The 22,215-nt window shown below is 35.7% G+C and overlaps 2 protein-coding genes across 2 annotated transcripts; one reads left to right on the top strand and one right to left on the bottom strand.

Moving 5' to 3' along the window:
* The first annotated feature begins 1,633 nt into the window (after nt 1–1,633).
* LOC141389136 (esterase GA18864) lies at nt 1,634–2,762 on the top strand. Its single transcript, XM_073960201.1, has 2 exons — nt 1,634–2,233; nt 2,292–2,762. Exons 1-2 carry the CDS (start codon nt 1,807–1,809, stop codon nt 2,663–2,665), a joined length of 801 nt encoding a protein of 266 aa, XP_073816302.1. The 5' UTR covers nt 1,634–1,806; the 3' UTR covers nt 2,666–2,762.
* Nucleotides 2,763–12,800: 10,038 nt separating this feature from the next.
* On the bottom strand, nt 12,801–21,880 carry EloB (transcription elongation factor elongin B). The gene is made up of 4 exons (XM_073960202.1): nt 21,486–21,880; nt 21,020–21,113; nt 18,822–18,966; nt 12,801–14,076 (listed from the first exon to the last, which is right to left on the bottom strand). The coding sequence occupies exons 1-4, from the start codon at nt 21,486–21,488 to the stop codon at nt 13,962–13,964; spliced, it is 357 nt and encodes a 118-aa protein (XP_073816303.1). The 5' UTR covers nt 21,489–21,880; the 3' UTR covers nt 12,801–13,961.
* Between the last annotated feature and the right edge of the window lie 335 nt (nt 21,881–22,215).

Raw genomic sequence — 22,215 nt, forward strand, 5'->3', positions numbered from 1 at the left:
CACAAACATAAATCAACAAAAAACTAAAAACAGCTGATTGATTGTTTTCAGGAAGAAGAAGAGCTTGCATGTGCTTGCTAGAAGAAATTTGTCCAGCAAGAATTTGCAAGCTCTCAGTGAAAGAACTGTCAAAATGTCTCTCTCGAATCGCTCTCTTTTGCTGGTTTTTTGTGTTAACAGACGACTTCCAGCAACAATTGGTACAAATTGTTACAAATTTTAGGGTAACCAGACACAGCTAATATTTGTAGACAATTCTTTCTAGTCACAGAATCGTACGCTTACCGTCATGGTACAATTACTTAGGTAGAAACATCGGCGAATTGCTACAACAAAGCAACTTTTTTTGTAATGTAAACTGTCAAAATTTTCGGCGAATGGTTTCTTGTTGTCTCCTTTTATCACTTGTGTTTGTACAGTGAAGTGAACACATGCTATCTCTTACTTACCGAATCATATGGTTGTTTTGATTTTTCATAGCGAATTCGTAGTTTTTTGACGTTTTAGATTCGATCAGCTGGGCTGAGGCATCTACCTAAGTAATTGTACCATGCTTACCGTCCTATCAGATGTCAAAAAAGTTGTTGTAATTTAAAGCAAAGTATGAATATCTGATGAATTGAGTTTATTAATACATATTTTAATGAAAAACATGGGAACAAGTCGAGTTTGCAAAATTTTCTTTAAAAAATTAGGAATAAATTGAATACTCTATCAGCTGGCGGATAAATCTGAAATGTTTACCACAGGTAGATTTTTACGTCATGATTACAAAAATATAAAGTTTGTTGGGGGAAGTCCATATTTCCCGAGACACGGGCCTCTGAAGTTCCGAAAATTTCCTTGTTAAAATAAGAAAAAAATTTAATTAAAAAAATGTTGTTCCCGTGCCCTAAATTGGCTCCTGTCCATTGAAGAGAGTTTCAAATCCCCGGCCGAAGGCCCACAACTTATAAAAAACTTACAATAAAAAAAAAATTCAGATTTTTTCCGGCAGCTGGTAGAGTATTCAATTTGTTCCAAAATTTATATTTTTTTTTAAATAGCCGGCCTTCGGCTGGTGATTTAGCACTTTTTCCTATGGGCAGGAGCTAATTTCGGACACGGGAACAAAAATTTTTTTATATAGTAAATTTTTCACTAATTATCCGGCCTTAAACAAGGGATTTTTTGCAACTTCAGAGACCCATATCTCGGGATGTATGGACTTTCGCAACAAAGGTTATATATATTTGTGATCGGGTGAGGAGATCTACCTGTGAAAAAAATCACGATCTGAGCATAGTGGGTAAACCCGGATTATGCCAAAAATAGGTTCTTAACGGATGAATACATAAGCTGCCTTGTCTGATTGCCTGGATTTCCTGCTTCATTTCTGACATAATAAAAATAAAAGAGTAAAGAAGGGCGAGCAAATTTCGAACTGGGTTGCCCTTTTCTTTTTTATTCTTTTATCAGAAGCAAGCAAGGCAAGTAGGCAAGGCAGCTTATGTACCTGGGCCTTTACAGGTTCTTGATGAACAGTTTTATGCTTGCAAAATACATATTTTTGACATTACAAAGTACTAAACTCTTGTTGCCACTGATTGCTGATGTATGTATCTAATGTATCCACCTTGATCTTATCTTGCAGAAAGTTGAATTACGCGCCATTCAACACATTTGTTTTTATCAAAGTACAAAAAATCCTAAAATTAGTAGCATCATGTATGTTCGGGAACACAACTATTATCGAACTACTTTAGCTGCACTCACTAAACGTACACCCAAGACGTAAAGCAAGACCCCTACTTTTGTTCCATCAACATGACCAACGAGGCTACTTCATCAGGCCAAAAACCTTCTTCAACAAAACCCCTTGAGATAACAGAAAAAGTGAGAGTTCTTTGCTTACACGGCTATCGCCAAAATGGCGAAAGCTTTAAAAGTAAACTGGGATCATTTCGCAAACATGTAAACAAGTATGCTGAATTTGTTTTTATTGATGCGCCCCACAAAGCCAAACCCATGGAAGAGGGTGGCGAGCCACAAGCTGATCAGTTAAGTTGGTGGTTTAATAAAGATGATGGTTCATTCAAGGGTACCAATAAAAATGGCCCAGCATTTGGTTTCCAGGAAAGTTTGAAACTTGTCGAGGAGACATGGAAAACACAGGGGCCTTTCCAAGGTCTATTGGGATTTTCTCAGGGTGCTTGTTTTGTGGGTTTAATATGTGGATTAGCAAAGAAAAAATGTAAGTAAATTTAAACACTTCCAAAACGTGATTATAATCTATATCTTGTTCGTTACAGTAACATCAATTAAACCTGAATTTGCCATTATGTCGTCGGGTTTCCTTTCCGGTAGTTTAGTTCATAAAAGTGCCTATGAAGAGTCTGTTATAATACCCACATTACATATTTATGGTCTTTCCGATGAAATTATACCCAAAGAAATGAGTCAAGAATTGGCAAATCATTTTAAAAATGTCGAAGTATTGGAACATAATGGAGGTCATTATTTCCCTGCCACATCACAACAAAAACAAGCATATATCAATTTCTTCCAAGATCGTTTACAGGAATATTTGGAAAATCTTGAATTACAACAGACCTCAAATGCAGCATTTGTCGAGGAGCAGCCACAAAATAGTGAAGATGTATCGGATTCATTGGAAAGTGATTGAGTTTGCAGGAACACAAAAAACGTGTAGTCATAACCAATTAAGTAATTCTTATAGATACAAATAAACGGAAAACAACATACATACTATGCTTCCCATAGATTTCTGCAAGGTTTACATTTCTATAGCGGTTTAAGACCAATTTATCGTTCGGTGGGGAATTACATATCTTAAAATCTTTATCGGAATTAATTCTTATGGTAGAAAAAACAAATGGTCAATACGGCTATGCAAATTACTGTGCTGTTGTATTAGTCACTACAAATGTTTTCGTCTTTTGATTCGGCTCTTCTTTCAACTCCAGTTATGACACCACCTAAATAGGATTAGTCCATAATGAAACATGAGTTAGCCATCATTTGCTGCCAAATTTTTGTGTGCGAAATATCCGCAAAAGGTAAACGGTAAAATATCCTTCGTGAAGCTTATATAAAGATGTTGTACAGAGTTATTTTTTATAGAAGAGAAAAATTAGTTATTTGTTTTTTATTAAAAATACATATGTTTTGACAGCAAATATAGACGTCAATTGCTAATATTAGGTTTGTCCTTGTACTTTCTCCGTAAGTATTACTCAGTAACTTCTTTTTAGAGAGTAAAGCACTTTATTCTCTTTTAAAGGAAAAATTTAAAAAAGTAAAAAGACAACATTCAGTAAAAATTTTCAATTTGATTATATTTAGGTTTATGATATTTGAATATTTTACACTTTTGACAACTCGCAAAGCTACAAAATGTTACTGAACAAAATTCCTTCAGTAAAAATTATAAGTTCTCAGTAATATAAATTTCAAAACGAGTCTCTCAATTCATTCTCTTTTACTGAACATTTGTGTAAAAAAACAACATTCAGTAATAAATTGTGATAATTATTACAAATTATCGAGTACGCAGACACACTTATTGTATCACCAGGGGTGAGCACGCCTGTGTGCACATAGGCAAATTGTGAAAACGTACTCTTAGTTTTTTGTTAACCATAAACCATGGTACAATAATACAGGTAGCATTATCACGCCAGCTGATGGTAACATAATGTGTCAACTGCATTGAATTGATGTCAAATTTTGACACCTTATGTTACCAACAATTGCCGATGCGGCTACCTGTGTATTTGTACCATGCCATAAACAACATGGTAGAACAAGAAAAGGTAGCAGCAATACCCAGCTGACTGAACTGGGTTGTAGTGTTAGTGTCAAATTTCATATGACATTTTATACATTTATTTCTATTTCGATGTACATTAGGGACATATATTTTTTGAGAAAAAAAATATAATATTCGGAAAAAAACATTTCGCAGAAAGACTTCTTCATATCAATGATATGTAACCTCCTCCAATTTCGAACGATGAGCCGCGCAGTAAATCACCGCTTGTAGAGGCGATACAACGTTTGTTAATATGTGAGGTATTTTTTTAAAATTTAAAAAAATAAAGCCTTAATAAACCTGTGCTTCTTTGATTTCTAAAACAAAACATTGAAACAGCTTCTCCTTTTTCTATGAATTTCCAGCGACCCCAAACTTTTCTGCAAGAATTCTACTTTCTGCGAGAATTTATGCATTTAGTGGAATGATGTGGAACCATAAAAATTGAAAATGTAACGAATTTTCATTCATGTTTTCGAAAATATTCAACCAAATATGAAAAATTATTAGTTTTTTAAATTCCAATAATTTATAGACATTTCCTTGTTTTGTTTACAAATACAACTGGCAGTAACGTTACAAACAAAAACAAATTCCTTTGTGTTGTTGTTCGAGTTGTATTTGTTGTAGTATTAACTTTACCTTATATTTGTTCTACCATGCATAAACAATTAAAAGTTTATGCAATGTTTTATTTATATATATATATTATATTTAATGTTTAAAAATTTTTGAAATAAGTAATGAAACATCAAGAAAAATTAAATATTAATTCTCCCTTAAATTTGCCTCCCCCTCGATTTTGCTCAGCTCTGTTGTATCACCTTCTTTCTTGCACCATGGTAAGTACCCAAAGAAATAGTCATGTAATCATAATTGTTGTATACATATTGTATGTATTGTTTGCTTACAAATTTCTCTATATTCGTTACATTGGCTAGTATATTGCGATAGTAATGTTTCGAAGTAAGCAATGATCTTAGGAAGTTGTAGAACATGTGCATTACATAGAATGTCCATGACATTCGGTAACCTGGTACTGCCTCAAAATCGTCTTCACCATCAATTCCATTAGACAGTAACTGTTTATGTACTGAAAAGGCATCACATACCGTTAGTACCACCCTTGCAACAACAAATATATACAAATATGCCGCATTGTATATTGTGGCCAACATTTGTATATCTGAGGCCACATTATCGGGTATGTTCTGAGACACACTTCACCTCTTACTTCACGCCTCAAGCATTTTGTTCAGCCCATTTTCGCTTATTTTTTGATTCCTTTATGGACGGACTAGGGTGTACTATTCTTTTTAAATACCCTATAAAAACCTGGGTACATAAGCTGCCTCGCCTGCTTACCTTGCTTGCTTCTGACACTTTATGCCGATGTCAGCCACTAAATCTAGCGAAACTGATGCGATCATTTTCACCCTAGCGGTTAAAAAAATGTTGCACAAACATTTAACCCTTCACCAACACCACCTCCTCTACTACAACAAACCCCCCCTTAAATTCCTTAAATTAAATCTCCTACCTACAAATGCTGCACAAAAATTTAATCCCCCAACCAACACCACCTCCTCTACCACAACAAATCACCCCCCCCCCCTTAAATTAAATCTCCTACCTACAAATGCTGCACAAACATTTAACCCCCCACCAACACCAGCTCCTCCCCCCACCCTTAATTTAAATCTCCTACCTACAACAACATTCCCAAAATCTACTCCACTAATAACCACCCCATCAACAACATTCACAACATTCCCAAAATCAACCCAACTAACAACCCCCTATCAACTACCCTACCTCCTATACCTACAATAACCTCCACACCAACTCCACTCCACCAACCCCAACCACTTCTGTCCCCACCTGCCACTTCCCACACATCATGACATCATCGATGACAACAGTGACACAAGTGTTCTGGAGATATACGAAGAAATTGTGGAGGGTTATGGTGAGCCTGCCAAAAAGAACTCCAAGCCGGCAATTCCGGAGGCTACTATGTCCAAGGAGTCTACATTAAAGAAATGCAAACAACGGCAGGGAGTCCGAAGTCAACATGTTTGCTCTACTGTAAGTATATTTATTTATAGTATAATAAATTATTAGCTGTGTTCCAGAACCTGCAAAATAGTACTATTTAGTACTAGTTTTACAATTTTTTGATAAAATGCGTTCCTGTACTACAAAAACTGGCAATTTGCTGTTCTCTTTAAACAAAAATGGCTCCAAATGGCTTTCTCTTCTACTATTTTCTATTACACAAATTTGGTTGTGTAAAAATTGGAAATTTGTCAAAAGGAATATTTGACATTTTTTAAAAGAAATAAAATTAAAAAAGTCTGAACCAAAACATCAATAAAAATAATTTTAAAGCAAATTTAATTGAAATTATGCAGCCAACATTAAATTAATTCATCTCGCTATTAACTGTTAAATCGTTAAATGAAAATACGCGGTATTCAAATACAAAATGTCATCAAAGCTCATAATTTTTTAAACAATTTCAATCTTACAGTTCAACTACGTCAATTGTGACAAGTGCAAGAATGGTATCTCAAGTTGATACTGGGAGTTGTCAAATTTCACAGATGGAATTATCTTCTGTACAGGTTTACGCCACAACAACTTGATGTGTCCCTTCAAATTTAGCTCCTGCTAAAAGAATATCCTCGGTGGAACAAATGCTTTGGCATACGCATGTCCATATTTTTTCCCTAAAGCCATATGTTACCTTCCCTCAACACCACAGAATGGAAAGGATAAGACTAGCCGATTCTATTTTAATTGCTTGATATACATACATACATTAGTCAGTCAATATTATTGTGGACCAAAAACATAATGGACTGATGAAATAAGTACCCGAACAATAAATCTTTTAAGGAATTATTAACATGATTTTTATTGTCAACATAATATGCAGATATGTATGTATATTGATTAGCCTACGGAAAATTGGTCGAAGGGGATGATGCTTTGTTTGATGCTTTTTTAAAAAAACATTTCTTCTGATTCTTGTTGTTCCAAGGGCGTTCTAAATTTGGAAAATTTATTGAAACTTTTAGTCCTCCACACCCTCACGTTCACTTCGAAATGACCAGCAAATGATTTGCATCAGATGTTGTTGATGGATGGTACATCCTTTGGTACATAACATTTGATTTAAAATTGGAAATTACTATTCGCTGCAAACATACATACAAACATAATTTTTTTATTTTTCATGTGACGTTTGCCATTTTTCGTTCTTGACATATTATTGAACTTTACTATATTTTCCGTTCCTGTACTTTTTGAAAAAGTATGTGTTCTGAGAGCAAATTCGGCAGTTCTCTCTTTTGCTATTTTTGCCATTGAAAAAGTACTGGAACGAAGCTATTATTTACTTCTTTTCAGTGCAATGACGTACTGGTATCTGCACATGTTGAGACACCAGCCGGAAAACCCATTTAATTGTCCTAGGTGCTGCAAGGGGTTTAATAAACGAAGTCAATTAATAAACCACGAAAGAATACATGTCAAGTCTTTCCAATGTCCAGAATGCCCCGCAATGTCATTTATTTCTCTTGATGAGTAAGTTCTCATTTTTATTTAGTTAAACTTTTTAACTTTTCCGTGTGGAGTTATTTTTTCCTCTTTTTTTCTCCCATCGGACGCCTCCCCAGGTGGTGGATAGGGGAATGCTCATCAGATATGGCGGGCACCGCAAAAATAAAATATGCGGGTCGAACCAAAAAAAAAAAAAAAGCGGGAAAAGGCAGCGTCTGACCAAAGGATTGGCGGCAGCAAACAGCGTCTGTACTCCATTGGAGCGGCTGAAGATATAGAAGGAAAACTATAAACCCTCCAGATGACAAGGGGAAATCGCTGAAGTAATTCTCCCTCGAAAACCATACAATTATGAATAATGAAGAAAATACACGGCCCTCAGTCTACGGCAACACAAGGGTGCTAAGTATCCCCGGAGGTAAAACAAAAAGAAATCTTAATATCGGTACCTGGAATGTAAGAAGTCTCTACGAACCGGGAAAACTGGCTAATACAATAAACGAAATGAACCATTATAACATAGACATATTGGGTGTAAGCGAAATATGGTGGCCCGATAATGGTGATTTCACATCCAACAATATGAAGATATACCACTCTGGCAATCAGAATAACAACCACAGGAATGGAGTTGGAATTATAGTAAAAAACAATATTGCAAGTTCTGTAAAAGGATTTATACCAAAATCAGATAGAACAATGCTCCTTAAAATAGAAGCAAAACCAATGAATATAAATATAATACAATTATACGCGCCAACTGCAGATAAAAGCGATGAGGAAATTGAAGCATTCTATGATGAGATCATATATTTATTGAAAACGACGAAATCCCACGAAATAAACATTATACAAGGCGACTTCAACGCAAAAGTTGGAGAAGAACCTGTATCCGGGTGTAACAGGAAAATATGGAATTGGAAATCGAAATGAAAGAGAAGACTATATACTTGGAAATCTCCACAAGATCGGAAAGATAACATCGTGAGGAATCAAATAGATTATATAATCATAAATAAACGGTTTTTCTCTTGCATAAAGAAAACTTCGACATACCCAGGAGCTGATGTACCATCCGATCATAATCTCTGCAAAATATCCCTATCAAAGAAAAAAATTGGGCGAAAAAAATTGCTGTTGAGAAACTGGATAACCACGATACACACACAATTGTGAAGCAACATATAAATCGTGAACTACACAATATTAACAGAGATGATGTAGAGAACATTTGGTATTCTATTAAAAACTCATTAAAATTTATTGCCAGCAACAATCTAGGAAACTACAAAAAACCTAAAAATAAAGAATGGATGACGAACGACATACTCAAATTAATGGAAGAACGTCGAAAGTACAAAAACACAAACTATGAATTATATTTTGAGCTTCATAGGGAAATACAATCGACAATACGCATTGAACACTTATGGTCTGTTCCTTTACTTTTAAAAATGGTAACAGTGGCAGAAAATGGTAAAAGTGGTAAACTGCTATCATATAAATTGTATGCTATTAAAAGTAAGGGAACACTTTACAGGTTAAAAATGGTAAGAAATGGTAACCTCAGGCAAATAAAGGAACAGAGCATTAAATAGACAATGTCAGGAAATTGAACCTCTCCAACAGCTTCACAATGACTTCAATTTACACAAAAGACTTAAGGAAGCCGCTGGAGTACAATTTAAGTCAATACCGAAAGTACTATACGTTAACAACAAAGCTGTCTTTGATACAAATGAAAAGAAAATAGTGTGGAGTGAATACATAAGACAGATATTTAATGACAATAACCGATCGCTCAACGTTCCAGCTAACCAACAATCGCTCACTGGGAACCCAATCACTAAATCTGAGGTGGAATCCGCAATAAAATTACTACGTAATAAAAAAAGCTGTGGACCAGAGGAAATTCTCTCCGAATTGTTAAAATTAATAGATGACGAAAACCTACAGCTTTTTGTAGTGCTATTTAATTACATATATGACTCTGGCCGATACCCTCAAGACTGCCTGAAATCAACTTTCATCACAATTCCAAAGAAAAGCCAACCAAGACAATGTAGCGATTACAGACTTATAAGTTTAATGAGACACGCTCTCAAAATTTTTCTAAGAATCATTCACTCCAGAATTTATAAAAAATGTGAAGAAGTCATGGGCCTATCTCAATTTGGATTTAAAGAAGGCATGGTTACAAGAGAAGCCCTACTCTCTATTTAAGTGTTAATACAAAAATGCAGAAATGTACATAAAGATGTTTACCTATGTTTTGTGGATTACAAAAAAGCCTTCGACACCGTACACATGACAAAATGGTGGAAATCCTCACATCTATTGGCATCCAAGAAAAAGAATTACAATGCATCAAGCAATTATATTGGAACCAAACAGCACAAGTCGACATTAATGGAGAACTGACAGAATGCATTGCCATATCGAAAGGAGTTAGACAGGGTTGCATATTGTCGCCATTATTATTCAATATCTATACCGAGAGAATTTTTGAAGAATCAATGTCCAACGCTCGTAAAGGCGTATATATCGGTGGAAAATTCGTCAACAATATCAGATATGAAGATGATACCACTTTAATTGCGACTAGTGTATCAGAACTACAATTTCTTTTGACTTGGCTAAATTCCTATAGTGAAAAATATGGGTTAAAGATTAATATATCAAAAACTAAATATATGGTGATAACCAGGTCTAGAAACCAAAGTACAACCGAACTATATATAAATAATACACATATCGATAAAGTACAGAACTTTAAATATCTTGGCGTCAAAATAAATGAAAACTGGGACAACTCGAACGAAATACGATGCAGAATAGAAATGGCAAGAGATGAATTTTTCAAATACCAAAATATTTTATGTAGTCATAAATAAACATGGAAACAAAAATACGATTTATTAAAACTTATGTCTGGTCGGTTCTGCTGTACGGCTGAGAAGTGTGGACACTGAAAACCAGAAATAGAGACGCATTTATGGAGATCATGAAAAATATATGAACATACCTTAAAATTTGTAACAGATAATTATAATAATTGCATTGGTCGCTTATATTCGGAGATCGAATATGCAAATAAAGAAGAAGAAGAAACTTTTTAATAATTTAATATTCTTGCAGCCTTTTGGCGCACAGGGAAGGGCATGCCCGTTTCCGTCCCTAAATTCCTCCCCATTCCTATTCCCCTATTCTCATCCCCTTATGACCAATATTTTTTACTGTGGTACAGTGGTAAGTATTGAAATAAATACGTTACATTTTCATGTCATTCATTATTAACTTTGAGATATTATGTAAACTGTGGTATTGTTCTTGTTACAGCCTCGATACGATGCTAGTGGATGGTGGAACAAATAAATGGCTGAATTTTCTTAGGACCGAATTAAAAGATGATATCGATAATATTACACTGCCTGATTTACTAACGGGAATATTTTTCCGATCAAAGTAACATATTGCCACCGTGGTGCAATGGTATGCACACCCGCCTTGCACGCAGTAGGTCGTGGGTTCGATTCCCCGGCCAGGCAACATCAAAATTTTCAACGGTGGCAAAATACCCCTCAGTAATGTAGGCGACATTTCCTGAGTATTTCAGCCATGTAAAACTTCTCTATAAAGTGGTGTCGTAAGACACGCCGTTCGGACTCGGCTATAAACAGTAGGTCCCATATCATTGAGCTAATATGAATCGGGGTGCACTCATTGATATGAGATAAGTCTCCCCTGTCCCGTCTGGGATGTTTGTGGAACAATTATTATAGTAACACAGATTTTACAAAGGCCGTTGATGTTTTAAAACCCATGGTAAGGGAGAGGAAGGTAAGGAAGGCATATGTGATTTGTTCTATAATACGTGTGTTTTTTTATCTTTACCAGTTACGTGATATTATAGTACTGCATGACACATCGGGTCGTTTTGATCAAATTATGTCCAACATAAATACCTTATATACAATGATGAAATGATGACTATTGCAATATTTACTTAATGGGTTCATGTTCATTGACATGGCTTCTAAAACCGAGGACCATGTGTTTTTTATCTTTACCAGTTACGTGATATTATAGTACTGCATGACACATCGGGTCGTTTTGATCAAATTATGTCCAACATAAACCAGAAACCAGTCTTTTTGAAATATTCACCCATGTTTGTCTTGACAGCAAATGAAGACGTCAGTTGCTATTATTGTATCACCTTCTTTCTTGCACCATGGTAAACAACCATAGAAATAGCCATGTAATCATAATTGTTATATACACATGTATTGTCTGGTTACAAATTTCTCTATATTCGTTACATTGGCTAGTATATTGCGATAGTAATGTTTCGAAGTAAGCAATGCTCTTAGGAAGTTGTAGAACATATGCATTACATCGAATGTCCATGACATTCGGTAACCTGGTACTGCCTCAAAATCGTCTTCACCATCAATTACATTAGACAGTAACTGTTTATGTACTGAAAAGGCATCACATACCGTTAGTACCACCGTTGCAACAACAAATATAGGTTGCCGCATTGTATATAGTGGTCACGATTAACACCAATAAAAATTTTCCATTCACTGTAAAGGCCTCGACACATAAGAAGCATGGCATTCTTGGCAAGAATTTCTTGCTTAAGTCATATCTGGTAAATGACTGAAGACCAAGTTCGACCTAATTCAAATGTGATTCTGAAATCTTTTTATTAGGTCGAACTTGGTCTTTAGTCATTTACCAGATATGACTAAAGGCCCCCACTCATTTGTCAGTCTGTGCCGTCAGTCCGATGAACCCTTTCTGTATGTGTGACTGACAAGTGTGTAGCACGAACCATCAGTCAAGTCTAAAAACCTTGAATTTCTCCTCCAAAAATGAATGAATTCTACGTTTTTTGTGTTCCTACACTAACATTATTTTCTGTTTTTCAAAATTCTTTATTGACAATTTGAAAATAAACACAATTCACCCAGACTGATGGACGTTCATTTTGAAATCAAAACTATTTTGAATTTCATCAGTCTTGGAAAACTCACACATACAATCTCAAAATTTCAAAAATTTACACATACATACTACCATAAATGCTGGCAGTCAGACTGACTAATGAGTGGGGGCCTTTAAGTAAGAATGTCATGCTTCTTATGTGTCGAGGCCTTAAAGGCCAGTTAAAAGGTATGATTGAGCATATCCTTTTTATTGGATAATTGCAAACCATGAAAAGTAAGCACGCATAACCTTTCTTCGGGGTTTTGCTTTAAAATTGTGCGTACAATTGCTGTTACTTTTTCATTAAAACTCATGGGTAATACGTTTCAGAAGTCAGCCTATATTTACAAGTATCCCACATTTATTTGTAAATCTAAACGGGCGGTTCGATGCCAAGTTCATACGAAAAAAATTACAAGAAAAATAAATTTTCAAATTTGTTTTATTTTTTTCTTGTTTTCATTTTGTTTTTATTTTAAATCGAAACATAAACGTAATTAAATTAAATTAAATAGAGTTGTTGTTGTTTTTTAAAGAAGAATAGAAAATAGTAATATATGTTTAAATCTCTTTTTCAAAATGTTGTATTTTTAGTTGGTTTTTTGTTGTTGTTGGGTATATTGATTGACTGACTGGTCGAATAATGCCTTTTTGTTCGAGAAATAAGGACTGCTGCTGCTTTATATTTATGTATGTATGTTTGTATATAGTATTTTAGTCATTATGAATTAACAACTTCATAATAATAGAAATATTGATATTCTTGTAAATTGATTTTAGTTTACTTCTTGATCGTTATTTTCATTCATTTAACGATATTTTAACAAGGCTTTTATTGAATAAAAAATTCATTAGCAATAATGGCGGCTGGTTACTTCGTAGATGAAGGCATTATCTTAAGTAAATTAGAATTTATTGTGTTTCTACTCTTTCCCTCATTCGCTTTTTCTTGTTAAAAATATGAAATTATTAATAACTTAAAATGCAATGATAATAAACAATTACAGTTATAGGGATAGTAGAAAACCATGTAAGAAAAAAAGAGGATAGAAAAACAAGGAACCAACGAAATAAAGAAAATTGTTTTTGTTTTAAATTAAATTGAGCCCTCCTCCTAGGTTTTCTTATCTTCATTCATGTAACACATTTTGAAACAAAAAATCGACTCCTTTAAGGAGTCTGCAGTTATCTTCTTTCTTATTGTTTAGCATAAAACAACACTGATCATCAAAAGGGGCTATATTTTATTATAGGTATTGTATATGTCTATACTTTGTTCTGCCTCGTCAGGATGCAATTGAGTTTTTTTTTTTAATTTTACATAGACTCTTCTTGTAAATGGGTTTGTTTTTGTTTAGCCACGGCCTTGGTGTTTATTTCTTCATTCGACTTAAATAGTTTAAATATTAAATAAATGTTTTTCTTCTTGTTGTTGTTGTGTTGTTAAATAAAAAAAGAGAATTTTTGTTAATAGATGTTTTTAGGCTTCTTTGAAAGTGTTGTTGTTTTTAATTTTTTTTACACTAAATTGCTACTGCATTTGTTTTGCGTTGCTTTTGTTGTCTCTCATAAGTTATACACATATCTATGCCACCTGTTCCTTGCCATTTGCTGCTTCTTGATTTTTCATAACTTCTGGTAAATCTGGTGGTGAGGAATAGGGTGTAATATCAAGCGATTCAAAGTCTCCATTTTCCTTTCTGCAATGAAAAGAAGAACAAAAAAAGGTTGCTTAGTGAAGTTTTGTAAATAGGGAGTAATAAATAAGGTGTGAATACAGTGAGACTGCAATTAGTCGGTAAGTTAGCGAGACCAAAATTATGTAGTTGTTAAATTTGACCGATATATACAAGCCTGTTGCAGAACCAGAGAGTTTCTACTATTTTGCCTTTTTTGAACTTGTCCTACATATGTTTACCTGCCCAGCTAATCCCACTAACCTGACTCCTGATACATAATTGACGCATTCAGTTCAGGTTGCAGAATTTTTGAATCTGGATTTGGAGTAATGAGAACAAGATAACTGTAAAATATACGAACGAACATATTTACAGCAACAATTACAGCAGAAGAATGCCAGCTTTCAAAGTGAACGTCAGTATTTTTAGCCAGCTGAGATCAAGTTAGCACAGTCGGCTCTATTCATAAAGGGGTGAATTGACTTGTCGACTAGGACCTCACGAAAACCCACATATCTACCTTCGGATATTTATATCGGAGTTGTTGACTTGTTGATTTTCGATAGAGAAGAACAAGAAGCAAATGATTGGAAATATATACAACTTAGGGTCATTATTATAAGGTTTCTTTTACTACAGGATGGATTTGAAATCTCGGGACAAGAAATTTGGAGCACTTCAAAATATAATTTTCACAAGTTCTTCGAGCACTACGAGGACTGTTCATACACTCCAATATGGATCCGTAGATTTAACGTAGGGGATGGAAGATACCAAGGAACGGTCCGGACCGGCTTTAACATGGCAAAGCCCAGGATTTATCTTGGTCCCTCTTTCATCTCAAGTGGACACTGACCTCCCCGTGGTGTCACCTGGGGAACTGCCTTTAACAACCGTAAAAGGTAGTGAGCTAACATGTGACGAGCGTTCACCGATAAGAACGCTAAAAACTTGGGTTTGGGCGTCGGGTTAGTAATCCTCCCCTAGAAAAAACAGCATACTATGAAAAAACGAAAGAAAAGAAAAACAAATCGCTCAAAAGTTGACGACCACCGCAAACGTTTTAAGGACCATGATCTGCGAATCTGCACCTGGAATGTTCGCACTCTTTGTAGAGAAGGTGCAGTTTACGCACTGGCAGATGAACTTGAAAAGTACAAGGCTAGCATTACTGCCATACAGGAAATACGATGGAACATGAAAGGCGTCACAACAACACCTAAAGGTGACGCACTGTATTATAGCTGCCATGACACAAAGCATGAGTTTGGTTGCGGATTTGTAGTTGGTCGGAGGTTACAACATCTGGTCTCCAGCTTCACCCCAGTGAATGAAAGACTCGCTGCAATTCGATTAAAAGCAAAATTCTTCAACATCAGCTTTATTTGCGCTCATGATCCCACTGAAGACAAGGACGAACAGACCAAAGATATATTTTACGAGCGCTTAGAAGAAACTTATGACCGTTGCCCTGCCCATGAGATTAAAATTATACTAGGCGATTTTAATGCCAAAATTGGAAAGGAGAATATCTTTGGCCCAACAGTCGGGAAATTCAGTCTCCACAGAGAAACATCTGACAATGGTATGAGGCTGATAGACTTTGCAGCTGCAAGAAACATGATAGTTAGCAGTACCAGATTTAATCATCTCGATATTCATAAGGGCACCTGGCTGTCGCCAGATCAAAGAACAAGAAATCAAATTGATCATGTTGTGATAGATGGAAGACATTCATCGAGCGTGTTGGATGTACGATCGTTTCGAAGTGCAAACATAGACTCGAACCACTACCTTGTTGCAGTAAAGGTACGTACCAGATTAAACGTAGCAAACAAAGTGCGAACAGACACAACACGGAAGTTGGATATCGGTAAGCTCCAATCACAACAGATAGCCACAGCATATTCCACTAAACTGGCCCAACTGCTTAATCAAAGCACTCCTCGTCCCGATAACATATCCGGACAATGGCAAAACATTGCCCACTCCATGCAAACAGCCGCAAAATCAGTACTTGGATACCAGAGACCTCCACCAAAGAATCCATGGTATGACCAGGAGTGTCGTGCTGCTACCGAAGAGAAAAATGCGGCATATAGGGCTACTTTACAATCAGTAGCAACGCATAGCGCACGAGAGAGGTATCGGGAGAAAAGGAGAGAGGAGAAACGTCTTGTCGGCAGGAAAAAGAGAGAGATGGAAAAGCGGGAGTGTGAACAAATCGAGATGTACAGGAGACAGAATGAAGTCCAAAAATTCTACCAAAGAGTGAAACATCAAACTGATGGCTTTGGAACTGGCACATCCTCCTGTAGAGACCAGCAAGGTAATCTGGTAACTGATACAGATAGTGTGCTAAGGAACTGGAAAGAGCATTGTTCCAAACTGTTGGTATCAAATAGTAGCGAAGTCGCCGAAGATACCACAGATCCAATCCCAGAAGATGGTATTGAATGTATACCACCCGGCCAAGATGAGGTAACGACAGCAATAAACCGGCTGAAGAATAATAAGGTAGCAGGAGCTGATGGCCTACCGGCCGAGCTGTTTAAAACCGGAGGCGACACGCTGATAAGGTGTATGCATCAGCTAGTTAGCTCCATCTGGCAGGCAGAACGCGTACCCGACGATTGGAACCTGAGCATCCTGTGTCTCGTCCATAAGAAAGGAGATAAGACTTTATGCTCCAACTATAGGGACATAAGTCTTCTCCCTATTGCCTATAAGACAGTGTCAGGGATATAGTGCGAACGACTAAAGCCAATGGTCAACGAAATAATTGGACCATACCAATGCGGCTTTAGACCTGGCAAGTCCACCATTGACCAGATATTTACCCTGCGGCAAATCCTGGAGAAGACCCAAGAGATGAAGATCGACACCTACCACCTTTTTGTCGATTTTAAAGCAGCCTTCGACAGCCCGCTATGTTCAAAGGTATTCCAAGCAATGTCTGAATTTGGTATCCCCGCAAGACTCATTCGGCTTTGTAAAATGACACTAACTGACACAAGATCTTCACTTAAAATAGGAAAGAACCTCTCCGAAGAGTTTGGTACCAAAAGAGGTTTCAGGCAAGGAGGCAGCCTTTTGTGTGATCTTTTCAACATCCTGCTGGAAAAGGTTATACGAGAGGCAAACGTCAAAAGAAGTGGCACAATCTACACCAATAGCCACATGTTACTTGCTAATGCTAATGATATAGACATCATGGGACGATCAGTAAAAGAAGTATCCGATATATTTATGAAGGTCGAAGGAGAATCTGCTAAAGTGGGTCTGGTGGTAAACGGCGAGAAGACCAAGTTGATGGTGTCGACGTGCAATGCGTCCATTGAGATCGGACCAACTGTTGAAGTTGGTTCCTATAATTTTGAGGTAGTGAAAGACTCGTATACCTCGGCACCGCCGTAAACACAACAACGATATCAGTTGTGAAATAAAAAGAAGAATTGTATTGGCCAACAGATGCTACTTTGGCTTAAGTAAGCACTTTAAAAACAAAGCCACAGCTCGTCAAACAAAAATAACGCTTTACAAAACACTGATACTACCCGTGCTGATGTATGGTTCCGAAGCCTAGGTACTTGCGCAAGCAAATAAGGCAGTGAATGGCGTGTTTGAGAGAAAAATTCTTCGAAAGATCTACGGACCGAGATCTGCGTTGACGATGAATATCGACGTCGTAGGCGCGGTATTCCAAAAAGCGAAGCACGAAACAGAGAGGATTGGAGATCTTTTCTTAGTTCGGTCTTTGGAACAAATGTTCTGTAATGGGCTAGCTAAGTAAGTAAGTAGTGAGTAGATTTAAACTCAGGCGAGATAGGGCTGTAGAGGCAGAATTGTTGTCTGATGTTAAGGTGGCTTAATCGCCTCTACGATGACTATTTACTGTTGCCTGGATACACCCAAGTATGGCTCACCGGGGTCAAGTTAAGGGGAGATAAGTGTGCTAAGTGATAAATGGAGTTTTTATGGACTACTTAGTGTGACTAGCTCCTACGCAATAAGAATGAAGGTGTTGTTCATCTCACTCATAAAATATCATTGATCATTCCACAAAAAAACATAATGTAATTTCGCGAAAGACTCTGTTACTTTTACAACAGCGACCAATACAATAATGTTTTGGCATATTTTGTTTAAATATACATACGCACATCGTATTTGTACGTATGTCTTATTAGGAAATTTCCAACGAGGTTTTAAAGATAATCGTTCAGTTTATTATTATTAGTTCGAAGCAAAAATCCCTTTTCCCCAAAACAAATCAAAGTGCAATCTTGTCAAGAGTCCAAAAATAGCACAACGACGACACATGCCGCCACTCACAAATACCTACATACAATACAAATCAAATAAGTATACAAAATTTTATATCAATATACACAATGACCCTGACAACAACAAAAATTTGGTATAATTTTAAAATATCCCACAACAATTCTGACAATATCAATATTTAATGTCTTACTCAGCGATTAATGTTAAAGATAAGACATGCATGGTCTTCCGAATATTAAAACAAATATTAATAAAAAAGAACACGATGAGAGTAAAATTTGTATTATCATATAAGCAGGAACTTGAACAGCAGCAGCGTGTTACTGTGGCAACAATAAAATGTTGTCGTGTGAACTTAAAATGAAATGCGGAATGGGGAGCAAAATCCATAAATCGTATCGATGAACTTGACAAATGGTCTAGACAGACAGACAAGCTATGTATTTATATGGAATTGATATGGTGCATCAATAACTTACCTTAAAGCCAAACCTAATTGAGCTGGTGCTTGCGCCTTAGCTGTTGACATTGTAATGCCGTAATCTTGCAAAGTATTGTCATCTTCCATAATATCATTGTCTTGATTGTATAAACGTTGATCTGCTGGTTTAACTTTTAGAATGCCTAGAACGAAGATGAAACAGAATGTTTATTATTGTTATTATTAATAACAAAATGTTGGATAAACCAAAATTAAAAAAAAAAATAATAATCCTTTATATAATTTTTAAATAAATGTGTGTAGATTTAATAAATAACAAGTAGAAAAGTGACAGTCGGCTTTGTCGACAGAGATATACCCTCTGCCTGTGTGAGTTAAAACTTTCATCTACGGACAGATGGAAAAGCTTACACACAACAATATCCTTTTCCCTAAAAATTATGCATTTAAAGGCTTTTCTGATATGAACTTGTCGACAAAATATGGATTTTAATTAAGACTCAAAAATGTTTTGGAAGTGGATCTTATTTTTGTAAGTCATTTCTTTTCGATAGATATCGCGCCCGTCAGTCTTTTCAGTTGGTCACCGTATTATTAGGGATTTTGGATCACTATGTCAGGATGCATGGACTTGCGCACGAAAAACATAATATCGCTGTAAACAGGGCCACAAGGAATAGCTTCGGTGTAAATGTCCAACGGATCTTCCAACAGTTCCTAAACTGCACGTAAACAAAAATGTTGAACTTTTTTGGGGTAGGTACCCTAAGAAGTAGACTAATATGGACGATTTTCGACTAAATTTGGACAAAATATTATGAAGGCCAAATTTTGTACCGAATCGGCTGATCCGTTCGAGAGTTATCGTGCGCTCCCGCCAATACACATGGTACCATAGGAGTATGACATTTTACGATGTGCAAAGTTTCGACCAAATCGATAGTTATCTTCGAGAGTTAACGTTCACAACTTTTGTGCGGGAAGTACGCGAAAGAGTGGACCGATATGGCTCATCTTCGAACCTTAACTAGTTTGATCAAAATATTACGAAATGCAAAATTTGGTTCGAATCGGTTAATCCGTTCGTTGTAGCCTGTGGGACTAATTTCATCAGGTTGATATTCTACCATTCGAATAAGCGTCTGGCTTTAAAGCACATAAATTATTCAACTTTTTTGTGTCCTCAGGCTTTTCGACCCCTTCTGGGTTCACATTTGGGCATTACTGAAATTTTTAGCTCCACTTATTTGTCTAAGACTCTCGACAGACTTTAGAGTGAGCGGGCCTAGTTTCTAAAGGTATGTCTAACCACGTAAAGTTTGCTTTTGGGTGCGTGGTGGCTTTCAATCTCAGCCACATCTTTCATCGGCAGCGATTTTTATGTTTATTTTTCCGCAAGTTCCGCTAAACGAAATTATTTCCTAACATTTTTCCATATCTTGGTGTAACCTTATTATGTTCCAAAATCTTTACCGCAGGTAGGTAGCTTTTCGTATGGTCGTCACGGTATATACGCGTATATTTTCATTAGGAAATCCATTTTCCATGATAAAACAGAGTCTTTAAAGGTTGAGACATGTTTTGCTCCAATTCTCGCTGCTTACATTTAATTTGTCTTGTAAAGTTTTATACCGTTCTATTCTCAATCCTCGGCTATTTGCAAATATAAATAATATCTTCTTAAAATCTATAATTAACAATAATCAAGAGTATGTATTTTTAAAAATCTTATTATTGATCTAAATACCTATAACTCGCTTTGTAAAAGTCACAATGTTTTTGTGGAGCAGGTTGAATGTTTGGACTGGATTCGATGGATCGATCTGAAATGTTGACCACAGGTAGGGCTTGCCGTGCTGATCACGCCAATATATGTAGCATGGACAGAAAGTCCCGAGATATAGGCTCAAAAAGTTCAAAAAAATCCCTAGTTTTTGCATAAGTTTAGTTTAAATCGAAATTGTTTCATATATAACCGGGGATTTAAGACTTTCTCTTATGGACAGGAACAAATCTCGGCTAACGCGAACAAAATTTTTGTTTAAATCAAAAATGTTTTTATAATCGATCAGAATACAGTCCAAACATTCAACTCATGCCATTTTTGTCTTTTTTCTATTATTTGTTCATCCATCTCATAAACACACTTATTTGTTTGTGTCCACAAAAAATAGTTAATATGTTTGTCATCACCATTAAACTATTATTTAGATATTTATTCAATTAAATGTTTACCTTCCAGCATACGTTTCAATTCGGCCACCGATGTATTCTCTTTGGCATCCGTAAAGATGGTGGTTTTGTGTTTTCTAATCATCAGGAACACATCCTACAATAACAACAATAATAATGAGTTGAAATGATTAGTAATAGACTACAAAAGCAAAATTTGTTGTTTAGTAAGTTTTTTTTTTATAATTTTTGGTCAAAGTTCATTTTTGCATACAAGCAAGCTCTCATAAGGTATGATCATCATTACTGCCGGTCTCGTTGTTATAACAACCGCACAATATCAATATAGCAGCTGGCTATCGCACAAAATCAGCAGCCAGCATGCATACATTTCAGAGAATAAAGGAGGAGGAACTATGCATTTTGCTTCCGCCACATTCCACGTTTGAGAGAGTAGCTTTATTGTTTTGCAAGACACAAAGGAATCATCATCTTCCTTTTTTCGTTGGGTCTCTTGAATTACACTCACCATGTTGCTTGTGTTGACTATGTAGTATTAGGCTTTGTACTAAGAAGACACAACTCGACCTTGCCTGCCTTTTTTCTTCTTCAATTTGATTCACTGCTAATTATTTTGGGAGATTCTGCAAAATTGGTTTTGTACAAAACTTTTAATTCGATTATCGGTTTTTGATAGCTCCCGTCGTTCTACACAAACACCTCTATCGTCTAAATATTGTTTCTTAGCAAAATAATGATGTTTAATATTCTTTTTTTGGTAAATCTATCGTGGTGTTGTTGTATAAAATATAAGCAAAAAATTAACTTTTTTCTAGGGTTCTATAAATTATTTTTTCTTTTTCTTGATTCCCTGAGATTCTCGCAATTTTCGCAGCTGTGTTTTTTAATTCCCTTATTCTCTACATTTTCGTAGCAGCAGAATAATCGATTATTCGATAATGAATTGTAATCGATTTGTGTCTTGACTAGAACAGCTGATGATGACTTCAAAAACAAACAACGGAAGAACATTTTAAAAGCTAAACAAGATTAAAAGCTAAACTTATTATAATAAATAATAAGTAAATAAATAATAAGTGGAATACAACAATTGATTGTATATGTAAATATTGCTCTGTTCCTATGTATACATATTATATCATCTAAAGTATTTTTACCAAAATAAATTATGTATATACTAATATAACGGTCAAATATCAAATATAGAAACACAAAAATTAGTAGACTCTTGCAGTTCT

Source organism: Musca autumnalis, unplaced genomic scaffold (assembly GCF_047663935.1).
Source record: "Musca autumnalis isolate F117 unplaced genomic scaffold, ASM4766393v1 scaffold_1, whole genome shotgun sequence".
In the NCBI taxonomy this organism is placed as follows: Eukaryota; Metazoa; Arthropoda; class Insecta; order Diptera; family Muscidae; genus Musca; species Musca autumnalis.

Excerpts from the sequence above, each read along its gene's own strand:
- LOC141389136 (XM_073960201.1), top strand. The coding sequence starts at position 1,807 with ATGACCAACGAGGCTACTTCATCAGGCCAAAAACCTTCTTCAACAAAA. Across the intron at positions 2,234-2,291 it reads TGGATTAGCAAAGAAAAAAT|TAACATCAATTAAACCTGAA; the intron begins GTAAGTAAATTT and ends TGTTCGTTACAG.
- EloB (XM_073960202.1), bottom strand. Across the intron at positions 18,967-21,019 it reads ATTGAAACGTATGCTGGAAG|GCATTCTAAAAGTTAAACCA; the intron begins GTAAACATTTAA and ends TCTTCGTTCTAG. Across the intron at positions 14,077-18,821 it reads CAATTAGGTTTGGCTTTAAG|AAAGGAAAATGGAGACTTTG; the intron begins GTAAGTTATTGA and ends TTTTCATTGCAG.